The sequence below is a fragment of the Neofelis nebulosa genome, chromosome 1 (genome assembly GCF_028018385.1).
Source record: "Neofelis nebulosa isolate mNeoNeb1 chromosome 1, mNeoNeb1.pri, whole genome shotgun sequence".
In the NCBI taxonomy this organism is placed as follows: domain Eukaryota; kingdom Metazoa; phylum Chordata; class Mammalia; order Carnivora; family Felidae; genus Neofelis; species Neofelis nebulosa.
This window is the reverse complement of record NC_080782.1, coordinates 107,671,147-107,692,676: the sequence shown is the minus strand read 5'-3', so window position 1 is coordinate 107,692,676 and position 21,530 is coordinate 107,671,147. Positions and strand designations below refer to the sequence as shown.

At 34.5% G+C, this 21,530-nt stretch overlaps 1 protein-coding gene across 9 annotated transcripts in view; it reads right to left on the bottom strand.

The window, feature by feature from the left end:
• Positions 1-21,530, bottom strand: part of ADAMTS6 (ADAM metallopeptidase with thrombospondin type 1 motif 6) — a 307,211-nt gene that overhangs the window by 150,577 nt on the left and 135,104 nt on the right. For 8 of the 9 annotated variants that reach the window (XR_009262159.1, XM_058731323.1, XM_058731301.1 and 5 more), the window contains one exon: positions 21,085-21,190. The exons of the other annotated variant lie outside the window; for it this stretch is intronic. Coding sequence is in view for 7 of the 8 variants with exons in the window: in XM_058731323.1 (XP_058587306.1) it covers positions 21,085-21,190 (106 nt within the window). In the remaining variant the exon portion in view is untranslated. The remainder of the gene's footprint in view (positions 1-21,084; positions 21,191-21,530) is intronic. 9 annotated transcript variants of the gene reach the window in all.

The window sequence follows — 21,530 nt, the reverse complement described above, 5'->3', positions numbered from 1 at the left end:
AAGCAACCAATGTGCTCCATCATATCCCCAGGCAGAAGACAAAAAATCATATAATCATATCAGTTGATGCAGAAAAACCATTTCACAAACTCCAACTCCCATTCATGGTAAGCTCTCAACAAGCAAAAACTAATAGGTAACTTCCTCAACTTGATAGTATCTAAAAAATAACCCTCTAGTTACCACACTTAATGATGAGAAACTGATGAGATACTTAGGGGTGCCTGGGTGGCTCAGGTGGTTAAGCGTCGGACTTCAGCTCATGATATCGCAGTTCGTGAGTTCGAGCCTGGCGTTGGGCTCTGTGTTGACAGCTCTGTGTTGACCCTGAAGCCTGCTTTGGTTTCTGTGTCTCCCTCTCCCTTTGCCCCTCCTTTGCTTGCACTCTGTTTCTCTCTCTCACACAAAAATAAATAAACATTAAAAAAAAAGAGAGAGAGAGAAACTGGACACTTTAACCCTAAGACTAAGAAATTTCTTTTTTTTCTTTTTTGAAATGAATCTCTTTTTTTTTTTTAAGTTTATTTATTTATTTTGAGAGAGAAAAAGTGTAAGTGGGAGGGCAGAAAGAGGGGGGAGAGAGAATCCAAGCAGGCTCTGTATCATCAGTGCAGAGCCTGACACAGGGCTCCACACGGGGCTCCAATGACAAACTGTGAGATCATGACCTGAGCCGAAGTCCAATGCTCAAGCATGAGCTACACAGGTGCCCTTAGACTAAGAACTTTGAAGGAAACTTTGTCCTCTCACCATTCTTTTCAATATCATATTAGAAATCTTAGCCAGTATAGTAAGACGAAAGAGAATGAATGAATGAATGGACGAATTAATGAATGAAAAGATAAAGAGACTGGGAAGAAAGAAATATAATTGTCTTTGTTCACAGATAACAGGATTGTCTCTGTCCAAAATTCCAAAGAGACAAAAAAAAACCAAAAACAACCCTCTTGAAGTGAATCCACAAGTATAGCAGTCACAGAATGTGAGGTTGATGTACAAAAGCCAATTGCTGTGCAATATACCAGCACAGAACAATTGTAATTGTAATTTTAAAATACAATATCATCTGCAATAATACCAAGAAAAATCTAGCTATGTATTTAACAAAATATGTACAGAATCTATAAACAGGAAACCACAAAATTCCATGAAAGAAAGCAAAGATCCAAATATATGGAGAGGTATTCTGTGTTCATGGAATGAAATACTCAGTATTGTTGATACTGAATATTGTTATTGAACACTGAAGATGTCAATTCTTCCCAGCTTAATTTCCAGATTCAATGAAATCTCAGTCAAAATGCCAGCAAGCTGTTTTTCATATATAGGCATACACCAGATATACTGAAGGTTCAGTTCCAAACCACAATAAAGATAATGTGTATTATACTTAAAACTAAATATGTAAATATGTATTACATACTTGTAGAGTAATTACAAGAATTATTACATTGTTTTAATGCATGACACAAATATCAAACAAAAACTGAAAAAATCTACTTGAATATTAGAAAGTGCTGAGTTAAAAAGTAATATTATAGAGTGTTTCCTCCACTTCAGACATTACATAACCTACCAGTCTACTCCACACATACCTCGGCATACACTCAAACATCGTGTTCAAAATTTGATTTTAAAATTAAATTAGGCACTTCTAAATCCATTAGACCTAACATTTAAATTACAGACATTTCCTCATTCTTGATGTAACATCAAAGGGAATAGTGCTATAAAATTAAATAATTCAATAATTATTTTATCAATTCTCCAAGTATTTAAAAATGATTATATATATTTTATTATAATGTAATATACATTTAAGATATTTTCTATATAAGTTCAAAATTCAATATTCACAGTAGCATCAAAAGTTAAGTATGATGTTAAATACAGAGAATAAACTGATGATTGCCAGAGTAGAGGGAGCTGGAGAGAGGGAGGACAAAATGAGTGAAAGGGAGAGGGAGATATAGGCTTCCTGTTATGGAATGAATAAATCATGAGGATAAAAGGTACAGAATTGGAAATATAATCAATGGTGTAGTGATAGACTTGTATGGTGCCAGAGGGTAGCTTTACTTGTGGTGAACATACCATACTATGTTGTACACCTGAAACTAAACTAACAATGTATCACCAATATTTCGGTTAAAAAAAAAAAATACCAGGAGACCCTAGGTGGCTCAGTTGGTTAAGGATTGGACTCTTTACTTCAGTTCAGGTCATGGATAGAGCCCTGTGTCAGGCTCTGTGCTGACAGCACGGAGCCTGCTTGCGATTCTTTGTTTCCTTCACTCTCTAAAACTAAACAAATAAATATTTTAAAAAATACCAATAAAATGCAAACACAATAAAATGTAAATACACAAAAAAGTTAAGTATGGTATTAATTCAAAAGACTAAGTATACAGAGATCAACTGTGAGGTTTCTATTCCTTTTGGATTTAGTATTTAAAGAGCTGTTTTTCCACGGATATAGAGACTGAGTATCTGGTGTACACATTGGGGATGCAAAAATGAGTAAGTAATGGTCCTTATTCTCAAGGAGACAGATGTTAAAAAAGTAGAGGATTCCTAACTGTCTTAAATATATTTACATTTTCATGCTGAAATACTTCTTAATATAATAATTTCATAAGTTTGGGGTGCTTGCGTGGCTCAGTCAGTTAAGTGTTTGACTTCGGCTCGGGTCATGATATTGTGGTTCATGAGTTTGAACTCCGTGTCAGGCTCTGTGATGAGAGCTCAGAGCCTGGAGCCTGCTTTGGATTCTGCATCTCCCTCTCTCTTTCTGCTCTTCCTCTGCTTGTGTACTCTCTCTCTCCGAAATAATAAATGAATAAACTTAAAAAAATAATTTCATAAGTTTAACTACTGTGAGAAAAGCTAAATATAATTTATTTGTCCTAAAATTCTATCTTTCAAGAATTAGAGTATGAAAGTTCAGGTATCATATCTAAATACACCTTGATTCAATTAGCTTTATTATGTGCTCAATTCCTTAGTGACAGTTTTCATATGATAACAAACAGGTTATAAAAAACAGTACTTGGGACAGAAAGCAATTTAAATAGCACTACCAAAGCTTAAACTTTAAATGATTACTAGGTATTATTTATGCAGTTCTGATTCTTCTGTTCTTTTCACTTTATGTTAGTTCTCTAAGACCTTACCTTTATAGATGAATTCCAAATTTATATATTTAGACCACAACTATCTCATTAATTTTAGACTTGAACATCCAGGTGCCCTCTGTACATTTCCACCTGGATGTCCTACAGGCTCAATGAAATACAAAAACTGAAATCATAACTTCTTCAATTAAACTGGTTCCACTTTTATTTCATTGGGAGGCACTAATGTATCTAACCCACTAAGGTTGAAAGATGAGAATAATCCTTAACTTTCCTGTTCTCAACACTCATATTCAATCACTCAATCAAGCATCAAACCCTGCCAATTTTATCTCTTCAATATATTTTTAATCCAACCAAATGCCACCATCCTATTTCCAGCCCTCATTATCTGTAAACTGTACAGCAGAAATGTTTAGAAGTCAACCTAGAGCCAGAGAGCTTGCCTTCAACCTGAGCTTAACCATTTAATTTCTTTGTCTCATTTAATTCATCTGTATAATGGGGAAAATATTTATGGTTGTGTGTATTTACTGTGCTTAACATACTTCTGGGACATGACAATGACCATCTAAAATAATATTAGTAGTATTAATTTACATAACTGCAACAGCATGTTGACCTAATCTAAAATGAAATCTGCCATACTATCTCTGTTAAAAATTACTCAGTGACTTTCCACTGTCCTAAGAGATTATAGGCAAGATCTTTATTATGAATATAGGGCCCTGTCCTTCTTATTTACCTCACCAGTTTCATCTCACAACTTCTTGTTTAGGTATTTCACCATCTGGCACCATTAAACTCCATGTAGTCATCATGCTGCATCATGTTCCTTTAAAAAATTTGTTAATGTTTATTTATTTTTGAAAGAGAGAGAGTATGTGAGCAGGGGAGGGGTAGACAGAGAGAGGGAGCCACAGAATCTGAAGCAGTCTCCAGTCTCCAGGCTCCAAGCTGTCAGCACAGAGCACGACGTGGGGCTTGAACCCATGAACCGCAAGATCATGACCTGAGCCAAAGTCGGATGCTTAACCAACTGAGCCACCTAGGTGCCCCAATGAAGTGTCACAATTTTATTTGAAAATAAACTGTGATAAATTAAAGAACAACACTGTAACCATAAATCTATCAACAGACAGATGGATAAGGGAGGTATAATTAATAAGCCAATAGTGAAGATAAAATGAATTAAGAGAGAAAAATGAAACAAAAACAAATAGAAAAACTAGGCAACAAGCAGCTAGATTAAAGACCAAAACCCACTAGTTACATTAAATGTAAATGAACAAAAAAAAAAAAAAATTTAAAAATGGAAATTGTCAAACTGGATAAAAAAAGCAAAACCCAACTACAAGTTGTCCAAAAGAAATCCACTTTAAATATAAAGACATGGGGTAGGGGCACCTGGGTGACTCAGTCATTTAAACGTCCAACTTCAGCTTAGGTCATGATCTTGTAGTCTGTGAGTTCAAGCCCCGTGTCAGGCTCTGTGCTGACAACTCAGAGCCTGGAGCCTGCTTCAGATTCTGTGTATCCCTCTCTCCTGCTCCCCCCCTAACCTCCGCCCATGCTCTGTCTCTCTTTCTCTATTTCTCTCAAAAATAAAATAAACATTAAAAAAGTAAATATAAAAATATAAGTAAATCTATAGTAAAAGGATAAAAAAAAGGCATACCATGGAAACAATAAGATGAAAGCTAGAGTCACCATATTAATGACAAAAAGATTTCAGAAAAGTAATGTTACTAAGGATAAAAAATGATATTTCATAATGATAAAGAATTGATTAGTCAAGAAGACAATCTATTTGTGAATGAATGTATTTATAAAACTTGAAAATATACAAAATAAAACTGACAGAAATAAAAGGAGAAATAGACAAATGTATACATTTGTTGAGATTTCAATACTTCTTTATTAAAAATTGATAGATCAATAATAAAAAAAAACTGTAACAATATAGGAAACTTGAACACTATCAAACAAATGGATCTAAGTGAAAATGCTAGAGCACTCCACCCAACAGCAATAAATAATGCTCTCTTTTCAAGGATGTAAGACACATTCACCAAGATACAGAACATGATGGACCATAAAGCAAGTTTCAAAATAGAAGGCTCAAAATAATGGACAATATTATTTGACCATAATCTAAGAAGAAATCACACAAAATATACAGTGTTAAGTATATGAAAATAGAAACACAGAATAACGAAATGTCATACACTGCTGAAGAGAGCCTAAAAAGAAATTTATAGCTTTAAGTCCTTTCTTATGAAAGACAGGAGATGTAAAATCGATGAACTAAGTTTCTACCTTAAAAAGATTAAAAAAAAAAAAATGAGGCGGCCTGGGTGGCTCAGTGGATAAGCATCCAACTTTGGCTCAGGTCATGATCTTTCAGATTCTGTGTCTCCCTCTCTCTCTGCCCTTCCCCTGCCTGCACTCTATCTCTCTCTTTTTCAAATATAAATAAACACTGAAAAAATTTTTTAAATAAATAAAAGGATTCGAAAAAAGAAGTATTTAACCCTAAAGTAAAAATAAGAAAGGGAAAAAATAGAGTAAAACAATATAATTTTTACATGAGCATTTTTTCAATAGAAAAAAATCAATGAAATAAAAAATCTGTTTCTTTTTAAAGAAAACAAAAGAATTTAAAAACCTAAAGCTATAGTGATCAAGAAGAAAAGGAATGACATCAGCAAGATGGAAAAATAGGTAATTCCTGACTTTAGTCCCTTTTACAGAAAAAGCAACTAGCAAATATCCATAGGTTAGATACCTTTCTGAACATCTCAGAACTCAGGGATGAAACAGAAGCACCCCCTTAAACAACAAAAACAAAAATAATAAGAAAAAACACATTAGAGAGGTCAGAGGAACAGTTTTACTTTGATTATATCATCCTTCTCCCAGGCCTATGCAGCACTGAACCAACTGGGTCCCCTGAGCTTAGTTTCTCCAGTGGAAAAAAGAGAGCCCAAGGTGGCCATCCACCTTTCCCAGAATGCCAGGGCATTTACCATGAGACCCTCTTAGATGCTGCCTCATAGACCCTCTTAGATGCTGCCTCATAGGGATCACTGAGGAAATCAGCCAAAGACACAGAAAGGACACAAGTTTACAGCAATTAGCACTTCACATTACTGCTGGAGATGTCCCCTTAGCAGAGATCCCAACCAATGGCTCAAGTCCAGTGCAGAGCAGAGCCAGTGGCCTTTTCAGGCTGAGCATCTTGATCAATAGTTCTATTAGATTTGGTTCCCACCCATTGGCTTGTCTCAGCCATAGACCCATTCTAGAGACACACCCACACAAGTAAGCAAGTCACTGGTTCTGACTACTGCTGAGCATAGCTTCCAGCAAGCCTGAACAGTGATGCCAGGGAGCCATGCAGCACATATCACAGACAGTCATGGCAAGAATGCACATCAGTAGCCCCACAACACTGCTGTGAAAGATTGGAAAAGGAAATGGCTTCCTCAAATGCACAGATACCAATGTAAAGATACAAAGATCACAAGGAATCAAGTAAATTTCTACAATCAAAGGACACTAATAAGCACTAATAACTGGCCTTAAAGAAATAGAGATCTATGAACTGTATAACAGAAAATTCAGAATAATTCTTTTAAAGAAATTCAGTGAACTTCAAGAAAACAAAAATAGATGACTAAATGAAATTAGGAAAACACTTCATGAACAAAATGAGGGGTTTAATAACAAAAAATAGAGACCATTAAAAAACAAACAAAAAACTCAGAAATCCTCGAGCTAAAGAACATGACTGAAGAATTCAATAGAGAACTTCAACGCAGATTCAACAAAGCAGAAGAAAGGACCAGTGAATTCAAAGACAAGTCAGTTGAAGTACCATCAGAGGAGCAAAATAAATAAATAAATAAAAACTGTGAAGAAAGCCTATGTGAATAGCAGAATATCATTCTGTAAAATATCATTATGTTAAATCATTAAAAGAAACTGTCTATGCATTACTGAAGTCCCAAAAGAGATGAGTGGGAGAAAAGGGCAGAAAGCTTATTTATAGAAACTTCCCAAATCTGGGGAGAGATTTGGACATCCAACTTCATGATGCTCATAAGTGCACAAATAGTTCCAACTGAAAAATATCTATTCCAAGACAAAATAAAATCATCTAAAGGGGTGCCTGGGTGGCTCATTCGATTGAGCATCTGATTTTGGCTCAGGCCAGACTCATGGTTTGTGAGTTTGAGCCTGGCACTGGACTCTCTACTGTCAGTGCAAAGCCTGCTTCTGATCCTCTGTCCGTCCCCACTCTGACCTTCTCCAGCTCTCGTGTGCTTATGTGCATGTGAGCTCTCTCTCTCTCAAAAATAAATAAATGTTAAAAAAAAACAAACTGTCTAAAATCAAAGACAAAGAGGGAATTTTAAAAGCAGTGAGAAAAAAATTCCTCACATACAAGGGAAGTCCCATCAATTATCAGCACATTTCTCAGGAGAAACCTTGCAACCAAGAGAGACAGGAATATATTCAAAGAGCTGAAAGAAAAAAACTGTCAACTAAGAACACTTAATCAGGCAAAGCTGTCCTTCAGAAATGAAGGAGTTATAAAAACTTTCCAGGCCTAAAAAGGATGAGGTAGTTCATCATCACTAGACCTGTTTTACAAGAAATGCTTAAAGGAATTCTTCAAACTGAAATGACAGAATGCGGATAAATAACATGAGAACACAATGAAAATATAAAACACACAAAAGTTAAGTATATAGGCAAATTCAGAATATTCAAATATTATATTATGATAGTATGTTAACTCTAGTATAAAGGTTAAAGGACAAATAAAAGTATAAAAATAACTACAGCTACAATAATTTTAATTGATATACCATATAAAAATATTTAAAATATGGTGGAAAGATTATAAAAGGAGAGAAGAGTTTTAGTATGTAATCAAAGTTAAGTTGTTATCAGCTTACAATAGACTGTTATACCTATAATGTTTTATGTAAAGGTCATGGTAATCACAAAGCAAAAACCTACTGTAGATATACAAAAGATAAATAAAAGGGAATCAAAACTAAGCACCACAGATAATTATCAATTCACAAAGGAAGACAGTAAGAGAGAAAGAAAGGAACAAAGGAATTACCAAAGACCAGCAAACAAATAATAAGATGGCACTACTAAGTCTTACATATTGATAGTTACTTTAAATGTATATGGATTGAATTCTCCAATCAAAAAACATGGAGTGGCTAAATGGATAAAAAAAAAAGACTGAACTAGTCACTGCCTATAGAAAACTCATGTCAGCTTTAAGGAAAGAAATAGGTGCAAAGTGAAGAGATGGAAAAAAGATATTCCATGCAAATGTTAACCAAAAGATAATAGAGATAGCTAAACTTCTACGAGACAAAACAGACTTTAACTCAAAAGCTGTAATAGGAGACAAAGTAGGTCATATACAATAGCAAAGGCATCAATTTATCAAGAGGATGTAACTATTATAAATGTTTACACACCCAACATGGGATTCGCTAAATATATAAAACAAATACAAACAGAACTAAAACAATAAATAAAAAACAATATAATAATTGCTGGGGACTGCAATACCTCATTTTTAACAATGATCACTCAGACAGAAAATGAAGAAACATCTGACTCAAACTACACTTTAGACCAAATGGTCCTAAAAGACTTAACCAGATCGTTCTATCCAACATTAGCAAAATACACATTCTTCTCAAGCATCTACAAAACATTCACCAGGATAGATCACACAATAGGTCACAACACAAGTCTTAACAAATTTAGAAAAATTGAATTTACAATAGCCAAATTATAGAAACAGCTAAAGTGTCCATCTATAGATGAACAGATAAGTATGTGGTATACACACACACACACACACACACACACACACACACACACGAATGCCATTCAGCCATAAAAAAGGAATGAAATCTTGCCATTTACAACAACATGGATGGAGGTAGAGAGTATAATGCTAAGTGAAGTAAGTCAGTCAGAGAAAGACAAATACCATATGATTTCACTCATATGTGGAATTTAAGAAACAAAATAAGCAAGCAAAGGAAAAAAACCAAAAAAACAGAGAGACAAACCAAGAACAGACTCTTAACTATAGAGAACAAACTAATGGTTACCAGAGGAGAGGTGGATGGGGGGATGGGTGAAACAGGTGAAAGGGACTAAAGATATACTTATCATGATGAGCACTGAGTAATGTACAGAATTGTCAAATCACTATATTGTACCCCTGAAACTAATATAACACTGTATGTTCACTATACTGGAATTAAAATTAAAAACTTAATAAAAATAATAGTGTATATAGTACATGTGCATACATCCATTAACAAAAAAAACAATGGACGGAATAGCACAATTTTAATTTCAGTTATGAGACTGTTGAGTGTTGGTATATTTTTTAAGTTTATTTATTTATTTATGTAATCTCTATAGCCAACGTTGGCCTTTAACTCAGAACCGCAAAATCAAGAGTCATGCACTCCTCTGACTTAGCCAGCCAGGTGCATGACTGGTGTTGATATTTTTGGCTTCTACACTTAGCACAATGACAAACATTGACTAAATTAAGTATGGATTGTATTTATGATAAAAACTGTATCCCCTAATTTTTTTTTAATTTTGAAATCATTTTTTAAATTTTTATTTTTTATTTTTTAAAATTTACATCCAAATTAGTTAGCATATAGTGAAACAATGATTTCAGGAGTAGATTCCTTAATGTCCCTTACCCATTTAGCCCATCCCCCCCCCACACAACCCCTCCAGCATCCCTCAGTTTGTTCTCCATGTTTATGAGTCTCTTCTGTTTTGTCTCCCTCCCTGTTAAGAGTCTTACGATCACAGTGTAGTATGATACTAAGACTCAACAAGAATAAGGCAGGAAAATGCACTAATACATGGAAGTTCAACAACACACTGCAGAACAATAAATGGGTCAAAGAAGAAATCAAAAGTATAATAAAAAAACTACTTTGAGACAAACATAAATGGAAAAACAACAACCAAAACTTGTGATAGCAGCAAAAGCAATTCTTTCTTTAAATTTTTTTTAATGTTTATATACAGAGTGTGCACAGAGTGTGCACATGTGAGGGGTGGGGTAAAAAGTGAGGAGGAGAGGGGCGCCTGGGTGGCGCAGTCGGTTAAGCGTCCGACTTCAGCCAGGTCACGATCTCGCGGTCCGTGAGTTTGAGCCCCGCGTCAGGCTCTGGGCTGATGGCTCGGAGCCTGGAGCCTGTTTCCGATTCTGTGTCTCCCTCTCTCTCTGCCCCTCCCCCGTTCATGCTCTGTCTCTCTCTGTCCCAAAAATAAATTAAAAAAAAAAAAAAAAAAAAGTGAGGAGGAGAGAAAAAATCCCAAGCAGGCTCCTCACTGTCAGCACAGAGCGTGATGTAGGGTTCAGTCTCATGAACCATGAGATTATGACCTGAGCTGAAATCAAGAGTCAGATGCTCAACCTACTGAGCCACCCAGGCACCCCAGCAAAAACAATTCTAAGAGGGAAGAGTACAGTGATAAATGCTGACCTTACAAAAAAAGAAAGATCACAAATAAACAATCTAATTTTGTGCCTCAAAGAACTAGAAAAAAAAGGAACAAAATAAGGCCAAATTTTGTAGGAAAAATAACAAAGATCATAGCAGAAATAAATGAGTGAGAGACTAGAAAATCAATGAAAATATCAATAAAATCAAGAACTTCTTTTTTGAAAGGACAGGCCAAACTGACAGAACTTTAGCTAGAGTAACTAGGAAAAACAAAATAAAACTTAGAAAAATATAGTCAGAAATGAAAGAAAAGACATTACAATTGATAACCACAGAAATACAAAAATCATTAGGCACTAGTACAAAAAAGTATACATCAATAAATTATATAAGGTAGAAGAAAAGGAAAAATTCCTAAAAAAAGTAAAAACCCAAAAAAAGTAAAAACTGAATCATGAAGAAATAGAAATCCTGAACAGACCAATAACAAGTAAGGAGATAGATCAATGATCCAAAACCTCCCCAAAGAGAAAAATCCAGGGACAGATAAATTCACTGGTGATTTCTACCGAACATTTAAAGAAGAATTAATGTCAGGGCACCTGGCTGGCTCAGTCAGTAGAGGATGTGACTCTTGATTTCAGGGTTGTGAGTTCAAGCCCCATATTGGGTGTAGCAATTACTTAAACATAAAATCTTAAAAAAAAAATGCCAATTCTTAAACTCTTCCAAAAAAATGAACAGCAGGAAACACTACCAAACTCTTTTACAAGGCCAGCATTACCCTGATAGTAAGAACAGAAGAATACATTCAGAAGAAGGAAACTAGAGGCCAATGTCCCTGATGAATATAGATACAAAAATGTTCAACAAAATAGTAGCAGAATGAATTGAACAATACCTTAAAATATTCACAAACCATGATCAAGTAGGATTCATCCTTAAGATACAAGCATGGCTCAACACATGCAAATCAATAAATTTGATACATCTCATTAAAAGAATGAAAATTAAGAACCATGAGGATCTCAGTTAAAAAAAGCATTTAACAAAATTCAACATCTTTTTATCATAAAAACTTTATTTATTTATTTTGAGAGAGAGAGAGCGCTTGCGAGCAGGGGAGAGGAAGAGAGAGAGGAAGACAGAGAATCCCAAGCAGGCTCCATGCTATAAGCACAGAGCCCAACATGGGTCTCAACCTCACAAACTATGAGATCATGACCCGAGCTGAAACCAAGGGTCAGATGCTAAACCAAGTGAGCTACCTAGGTGCCCCCTTTTCATCATAAAAACTCTTAACCAAGTAGGTGTATAGAAGGAACCAACCTCAACATCATAAAAGCCAGATATAATGGGCCCACAGCTATATTATAATCAATGGTGAAAAGTTTTATGCTTTTCCTCTAAAATCAGGAACAAGACAAGTATATCTGCCATACTCCCACCACTCCTATTCAACTTAGCACTGTAAGTGCTAGCCAGACCAATCAGGCAACAAAAAGAAAGACATCCAATTGGAAATAAAGAAGTAAAATTATCTCTGTTCACAGATGACATGATCTTGAATACAGAAAATCCAAAAGACTCCACCAAAAAATGGTTAGAACTAATAAATTCACTAAATTACAGATAACAAAAATCAACATACAAAAATCAGTGGTGTTTCTCTACACCAGAATAATGAACAATCTGAAAAAGAAATAAAGAAAACTATCCCATATACAGTAGAAACAAAAACTATAAAATAATTAGAGGGGTGCTTGGGTGGCTCAGTCAATTAAGTGTCCAACTTCGGCTCAGGTCATGATCTCACGGTTCATGAGTTCGAGCCCCGCATCAGGCTCTGTGCTAACAGCTCAGACCCTGGAGCCTGCTTTGGATTCTGTGTCTCTCTTCCTCTGTGCCCCTTCCTCACTTGTGCTCTGTCTCTGTCTCTGTCTCTCAGAAATAAATAAACACCTTAAAATTTTCTTAAATAAAAAACAAATAAACAAAACTATAAAGTAATTAGAAATAAATTTAATCAGGGGCACCTAGCTGGCTCAGTCAGTAGAACTCGTGACTCTTGACCTTGGGATCATGAATTCAAGTTGTACATTGGGTTACAGATTACACAAAATAAAAAGGTAAATTAAATTAAATTTTAAGAATACAGAGGTAAAAGAACTGTATACTGAAGGAAATAAGAGATTGATAGAAGAAATACTGTTAAAATGTTCAAACTACCCAAAACCATCTATAGGGTCAATACAATTCCTATCAAAATTCCAACGATATTTTTCACAGAAATCTTAATATTTGTATGAAATGACAAAAGACCCAAAGATTGCCAAGGCAATCTTGAAAAAGAAAAAAGCTGGTGGCATCACAACACTGGAGGCCATGGAAGAGAACAGGGAACCCAAACACACACACACACACACACACACACACACACACACACACACACACAAACATATACATGTGGTAACCTAACATTTTAAAAGGGTGCCAAGAAAGAAAACCAAAGCAGGAGGCATAACAATCCCAGACTTCAAGCTATACTACAAAGCTGTAATCACCAAGACAGTATGGTACTGGCACAAGAACAGACACTCAGATCAATGGAAAAGAATAGAGAACACAGAAATGGACCCACAAACGTATGGCCAACTAATCTTTGACAAAGCAGGAAAGAATATCCAATGGAATAAAGACAGTCTCTTCAGCAAGTGGTGCTGGGAAAACTGGACAGCGACATGCAGAAGAATGAACCTGGACCACTTTCTTACACCATACACAAAAATAAATTCAAAATAGATGAAAGACCTAAATGTAAGACAGGAAGCCATCAAAATCCTTGAGGAGAAAGCAGGCAAAAACCTCTTTGACCTCAGCCGCGGCAACTTCTTACTCAACATGTCTCCGAAGGCAAGGGAAACAAAAGCAAAAATGAACTACTGGGACCTCATCAAAATAAAAAGCTTCTGTACAGTGAAGATAACAATCAGCAAAACTAAAAGGCAACCAACAGAATGGGAGAAGATATTTGCAAATGACATATCAGATAAAGGGTTAGTGTCCAAAATCTATAAAGAACTTATCAAACTCAACACCCAAAAAACAAATAATCCAGTGAAGAAATGGGCAAAAGATACGAATAGACATTTCTTCAAAGAAGACATCCAGAGGGCCAACTGACACAAGAAAAAATGCTCAATATCACTCATCATCAGGGAAATACAAATCAAAACCACCATGAGATACTACCTCACACCTATCAGAATGGCTAATATTAACAACTCAGGCAACAACAGATGTTGGCAAGGATGTGGAGAAAGAGGATCTCTTTTGCAATGTTGGTGGTAATGCAAGCTGGTGCAGCCACTCTGGAAAACAGTATGGAGGTTCCTCAAAAAATTTAAAATAGAACTACCCTACGACCCAGCAATTGTACTACTAGGTATTTATCCAAAGGATGCAAGTATGCTGTTTTGAAGGGATACATGCATCCCTGTGTTGATAGCAGCACTATCAACAATAGCCAAAGTATGGAAAGAGCCCAAATGTCCATCAATGGATGAATGGATAAAGAAAATGTGGTATATATACATATATATATATATATATATATATATATATATATATATACACACACACACACACACATATATATACATATATACATATATATACATATATATATACATATACATATATATATACACACACACATACATAATGGAGTATCACTCAGCAATCAAAAAGAATGAAATCTTGCCATTTTCAACTACGTGGATGGAACTGGAGGGTATTATGCTAAGTGAAATTAGTCAGAGAAAGACAAATATCATGTGACTTCACTCATATGAGGACTTTAAGAGACAAAAGAGATGAACATAAGGGAAGGGAAACAAAAATAATATAAAAACAGGGAGGGGGACACAACAGAAGAGACTCATAAATATGGAGAACAAATTGAGGGTTACTGGAGGGGTTGTGGGAGGGGGGATGGGCTAAATGGGTAAGGGGCACTAAGGAATTTACTCCTGAAATCATTGTTTCACTATATGCTAACTAATTTGGATGTAAATTTTAAAAAATAAAAATAAGTAAATAAATAAAAATAAAAAATAAAAGGTTGCCAAGAATACTCAATGGGAAAAGAATAGTCCTCCATAGTAAATGGGGTGGAAAAAATTGGACTGCAAAAAAATGAAACTGGACCCCTATCTTGCACAACTCATAAGAATTAACTCAAAATGAGTTAAAGATTTAAGCATAAGACCTAGAAGAAAATATAGGGGAAAAGGATTTTCAACATCACCAATCATCTGGGAAATGCAAATCAAAACTACAATGAGATATCACATCACACCTGTTCGAAGGGTTAATATGAAAAGACAATAGATTACAAAAGCCAGTAAGAAAGGAAAGAAAAGGGAACCCTTGTTGATGGGAATGTAAATTGGTATAGCCACTATAGAAAACAGTTTGGAGGTTCTTCAAAAAAGTAACAGTAGAACTACCGTATGATCCAGAAATCCCACTTGTGGGTATACAGCCAAGGGAAATGAAATGACTATCTCAAATAGATGTTCATTGGAGAACTAATTACAATAGCCACAATATAGAAACAATCTAAGTGTCCATCGAGGGATAAATGGATAAAGAAAATGTGGTATATAGATCCACAAACACACACACACACACACACACACACACACACACACACACACACGAATATTGTTCAGTCATAAAAAGAAAGAAAATCCTGTCATTTGGTTCAACGAAGATGAACCTTGAGGGAATTACAAGTGAAATAAGTCAGATTGAAGACAAATACTGTGTGATCTCACTTATATGTATAATCTAAAAAAGCTGAAATCCTAGATACAGTAAGTAGACTAGAGGTTGTCAGGGACTAGAGTGTGAAGGAAAATGGAGGTATTCAAAGTGTACAACTTCCAGTTATACGATGAATAAATTCTGGAGGTCTCGTGTAGAGTATTGTGACTATAGTTGACAATACTGTATTGTATACTTGAAAGTTGCTAAGAGAGTGGATTTTGAATGCTCTCACCACACGCACAAGAAAAGGTAATTAATTATATGATGTGATGCATGTGTTAACTAACCTTATCATGGTAATCATTTCACAATATATATGTGTATCAAATCATCATGTTGTACACCTTAAACTTATACAATGTTATATGTCAATTATATCTCAATAAAGCTGGAAAAAAAAGAAAAAAGGAGAAAACACAAATTACAAATATCAAGAGTGAATGGTGGAACATCATTATTCATATGACAGACATTAAAAAAGACAAGGGATTATTATAAACTGCATGATAATAAATTGACAATTTAGTTAAAATAGTCTAAATGCTTTGAAAGACATAATTAACAAAAAAAACTCAAAAGATTTAGATAATGTGCTATCCTATATTTAATTTAAAAACCAAATTATTAATCAATAATCTTCCCATAATGAAAATTCCAGGCTCAGATGGCTTCATTGGTGAATTCTACCAAACATTTAAGGAAGAAATAACATTAACCTTATGTGTACAAACTCTTTCAGAAAATAGAGCAATTTATATGACTAACTTTATTCTAACACTAAAACTCAATTCAATTTAATTTGTATGACTAACTTTATTCTGATACAGAACTCAACAAAGATATTAAAACTACAAACCAACCAATTTTTTAAGATTGTGCTAAAATAACTAGATATCCATGACAAAAAAAGGGACCTGAGTTGTTACCTCACACTACACAAAAAATTAAATCAAAATGGATCATAGATCTTAATATAAAAAGCTAAAAGTATAAAACTTCTAGACAAAAATACAGAAGAAAACATTTACAATTTTGAACTAGGCAAAGACATTTTAGGACACAAAAAACACAAACCATAAAAGAAAATTTTTTTTAATTACACTTCATCAAAATTTTTAAATTCTGTTTTTTTACAAAATACCATAAAAAAATGAATGGCAAAAAACAGACCTGGAGAAGATAGTCACAGTCACATTATCTATATATGACAAAGACTTTTACCCAGGATATATTGAGAAATCTTGCAACTCAATAAGAAGAAAACACCACAGTTAAAAAGAAAAAGTGGGAAAAAGATTTTGACTAGATATTCAAAGAAGATAATGAATGACAAATAAGTATATGAAAAGATGCTCATCATCACTAACATCATTATTTACCAGAAAATAGTTGCTTAACTAATTAAAATTACAATGAGATGCCACTGAAATGCATAATAATGGCTAAAATTAAAAAGACAAAAACAAATGTTGGCAAGGATCTTGAAGTAATCAGAACTCTCAGAGATTGCTAGTGGGAATGTAAAATGGTATAGAGACACTTTGAAAACCAGTTTATGATAGAGTAAACCTAACACATACCATACTACCAACAGTACCACCCAAGAGAGATGAAAGTATATGTCCAAACAAATACGTGTACGTGGATGTTCACAGCAGTTCTATTCATCATAGTAGCCCCAAACTAGAAAAAACCTAAAATGTGGTAGGTGCTATCATTATTGATAGGGAATATTATTCAGAAAACAACAACAACAAAAACAACAAAAACAAAGCTACTGGTACACACAACATGGGTGAATCTCCAAAGCATTATGCTAAGGGAAAGAAACTAATCACAAAAGAGTACCCACTATATAAGTCCACTTAAATGAAACTATAGAAAAGACAAGGCTAATCTATAGTGATAGAAAGTAGATCTGTGGCTGTCTGGGCCCAGAGAAAAGGTGGAGTCTGACTATAAAAGGGAATAAGGGGACCTGTTCAGGTAATGGAAATGTTGATATCTTGATTATGGTGGTGGTTAAACAGTTATATACATTTGCCAAAATTCACTGATCCATACTCAAAATGTATGCATATTTATTGTATGTAAATTATACCAAAATGGTGTTTTAAAATGTACTCATGGGAAAGCAAACTCTTCCAGAAAATAGAATACTTCTTCACTCATTTATAAGACTAATATTATTTTGACATCAAAACTAGACAAAAAGCATTAAAGTCCCAAATACAGTCTCAAATATTAAGAATCCCTCAGTGTATGTTAATTATTAGCCTTCTACTATGAAAGTAGAGCCCTAATCAAGCATTTAGAGACAACCTAAGTACTTGCAACAGGAGAAGGCAAGTTCAGATAAAAGAAAATAGTGATAAGAGCTTCCTAATACAGGTAGCCTAATTTACCATTTTATCATGAAGTCTGCCACATTTCTCCTTAAAAAAAAAAAAAAAAAATCATCTCCTAACCAATCCTCTATATCCCTATCGGTAAGACCAAACATTGGTACTGATTTCCAAAAGCAAGGCCAATATACACCTGCAGCTTTTGCTAAAACATTTAACACTTCCATAAATTCTCTCAAAATCAGAGTTATAGTTCATTAAATCATGATTAATTAATAAATGGGTTAAGTTAATTAAAAGATTTATGATCTTAGGACCTATTCTTTTTTGTGAGAAAATATCAGACATGTACAATAGTAGAAAGAATGGCATAATGAACTCCCATTCATACATTTTCAAGATGATAAAATTCAAGATGCTATTCTTGCCTTATCTTTCTCTTTTTCATTTTATTTTCAAAGTAAATCTCAGACATCCTGTCACGTCAGTCCTGCATATTTCAATATGCATCTCAAATAACTATGACAATTTTTAAGATCTTTTTAAGATTATTTATTCTTATACCATGTGGAAACATCAGACTTTTCTCAACATAAAGAAGTCTGGTTGAATTCTTGCCGCCCCCTTTCAACATCATAATTTTTTCAATTGCTGAAATCTATGGCAACTAGTTTATTAACAAAAAAAAATCTTTCAATGAACATTCATTTCTATAAGGTTCATTAATTGCCTTTGGCTTATAGCTACATTACAGCTAGACATGTTACTTAAATATTGCATAAACCTCAATCTTTCGTGTTTTCACAAAGCCATGGAGAGAAATAAAAGTGGTCACTAATTCAATTCCCGTATGGTCCACCCCCCACCCCCACCAATAAAAGTGGTCACCAAGGCCTACTCAAGGAAAAATTTGTCCCATAGCTGTTTAAAATGGATATTCTATACCTACACAAGTATACAGTGGGTGCAAAACCATATTCTACACAATGTAAAGAATACATTGAAAATCTTCAGTCTAGTGATTCAATGAGGGCACTTCTCAGTAATTTATAGTCAAATATTCTTCACTGTGATGAACCTGCAGATATTGTCACATCACTTACAATCCATCCTACTAAATGATACAAGTTATAAAAATTCAGCACACTCTAACTGAAAACTATACCTGATATATTTAACATGGCTGTTGCTTTCTTTCAGGAAAAATAGGGGATTGTATTTTAGTGATGCCATGAGTTGTGCCAGAGTTGACTTGCTAAGTTCCTTAAAGCTAAGCCCAAGATCTTAAAAACAAGTCAAGGGATCTCCATCCATGAAATAGATTTTCCTTAAGTGACCAAATAATAATTTGTTACATTGAAAAAGATATGTTAGATATATCCCGCCTCATTGTCTGGGGAAAAGGGAATAGAGGAAACTGACCCATTAATCAACTGGACATGGAAAGATAGCTGATTTTTAGTTTGTCAAATAACATTTTTAAATGGAAGAATTTCTTCTGGCTCTCAACATAAAGCATTTTGTAGATTCCCCACCTCCTCATTTTTTAGCAGTTGCATTATCAAACAAGAATTAGTTGCGAAATAAAGTTATTCCAGAGCATATAAATCTTAAAAGGTATATTGATACTCTACTTCTCTTTCATAATCTTCTACATAAGGTACAAACCATTCATCTTACAAAGAATTAGAAGGAATTACCCAAGAGGCCAAAAACAACAAAAAGGACTCTAGGAAGTCTGACAGAGAAGGTCAGTTAGAATCTTCATCTTAATAAAAGATACAAAGAAAGATAAACCCTCACTTCAGCTATTAAGTACATACAAGAATGAGCCTTACAATACATATGCTGACACTGACTAACTTATGACTGCATGTGGAAATGGTGCTCCCATACATACATAATTTATCCACTGTATGTTACTTGTCCTAACCTTTCAATGTAATTGAATCTAACGGAACCTATTAAATTCAGTGTGGTTGCATAAGATTATGACAGTCATTAATGAGCCAGAGTTTTAAGTGCGTTGAAGATAAACTGGTTCGGAGGCTTTCCCCTTTTGTACTCCTGCTGTTTATTGCAATGGAAACTAGAATACCAAAATTTTTAAGACTTCATTAAAACTGTAATACTGACTTTTCCTCATGTCTGAATCAAGTTAGGTTTAAACTTGCTAGTCACTTGCCTTTACATAAATCAACACTAATTTGGTATAATTTAAATTGCAATCTTCAAAATAATGCAACAGACTGACTCAATTTCACTCTCCACTTTGAAAAAAAAATAGCTGAACTACAGATTTATCTTAGGAATGACCTCTGAGGCAAGTGTATAATAAACATTCATTTCTATTTGTTCTTCTTTTCCCCCATCCATTTCTCTACCAAAAAAGTAGACTGTAAAACTTAAATCATACAAATGTCAGGAGTTCCTGCAAATAGGCTGCTTGTTTTACTTAAAATTGTTTGACTATCCTTTTACAGTTTTCAAATTTCTCTCCTTCCACATGAGCAGGTTTTACATTTACTACTGCCTGTTGCTTGAAATAAACAAAGTAAGGATTTTACTGCTATGTGTGTGTATTCGGGGGGACAGCCATAGGACAGTTTGGGTCACAGATTTATTTAAAGCAAATATTAAAAACTCCAGAGCCTCCTAAAAAGTGATGAAAATGATGTCTCACTGCTCTCTGTAACATCACTTTTGATTATGTGTGTGTGTGTGTGTGTGTGTTTCAGTGACATACAAGTACACCTGAAAACACAAGTTACACAGCATCAATTGCACAAACTTTATGTCTGGAAAAGGTATGTTCACAGCTGTATGAAGAGTGAAAAGTCAAAGTAGACTTTATGGTAGCAGTGTCAATAGTGATTTTAAAATATATAGGTATTGTCACTTAATGAAAAAACAGATCACTTAAACAATTTAACTTGGAGGAACTAGGTGATGAGCAGACCATGCTAAAGATAAATTATTTCAAATACATGTAACAAAACTTAAGTGTGGTGCATTCACCACTCTAAAACTATGGGTCATTGAACCATAAAGATTATTTAACAAGTCTCCAGTTCTTAAGATGATTTATCTCAACACCCCAAATGATAACATTCTCTATTGAAATCAGACAAAAAGGCAGTAAAATACGGTTGAGCACAGGCATTCCACACAGTAGTTATGAGTTGCTCAAAAGAGTGGAGTTCTAAAATTTATTTTGATTTTCTTAAACTCACTCACTTGTGACCAATCTCATGTGCAATGGTAAAAGCTGAACCCAGGCCAATGTCTTCATTAATGCTGCAGCTCCTTTCAGGCTCACACATTCCAGCCACAGAGGCCAAGCCTGAATAAACAGAAGGAGACACAAAGGGTCAAGCCAAGGTGTTTCAGTCTTAAAAAGCCCATAGTTATAAATGCCTGGATTCTTTTTAATAACCTCCATGCACAGAAGGAGCAGTTGGCAAAAGGTTAACTTTCTAGTCATTTGCAAAATCACTGGGGGGAGTTTCACTTTGCCGGCTAGACATTAATATTTTTTGAACTGCAGTCAGTGCTGGAAAATGTCTAGACTAGGGGTTAGATTTATAAATTTTACTTCTGGTAACTTGGGACCACCTAGTAACTTGAGCCAGAAGAGGGAATTCAAGAAAGCATTTCTATTTTAACATTCTTTAGGCTGTAGA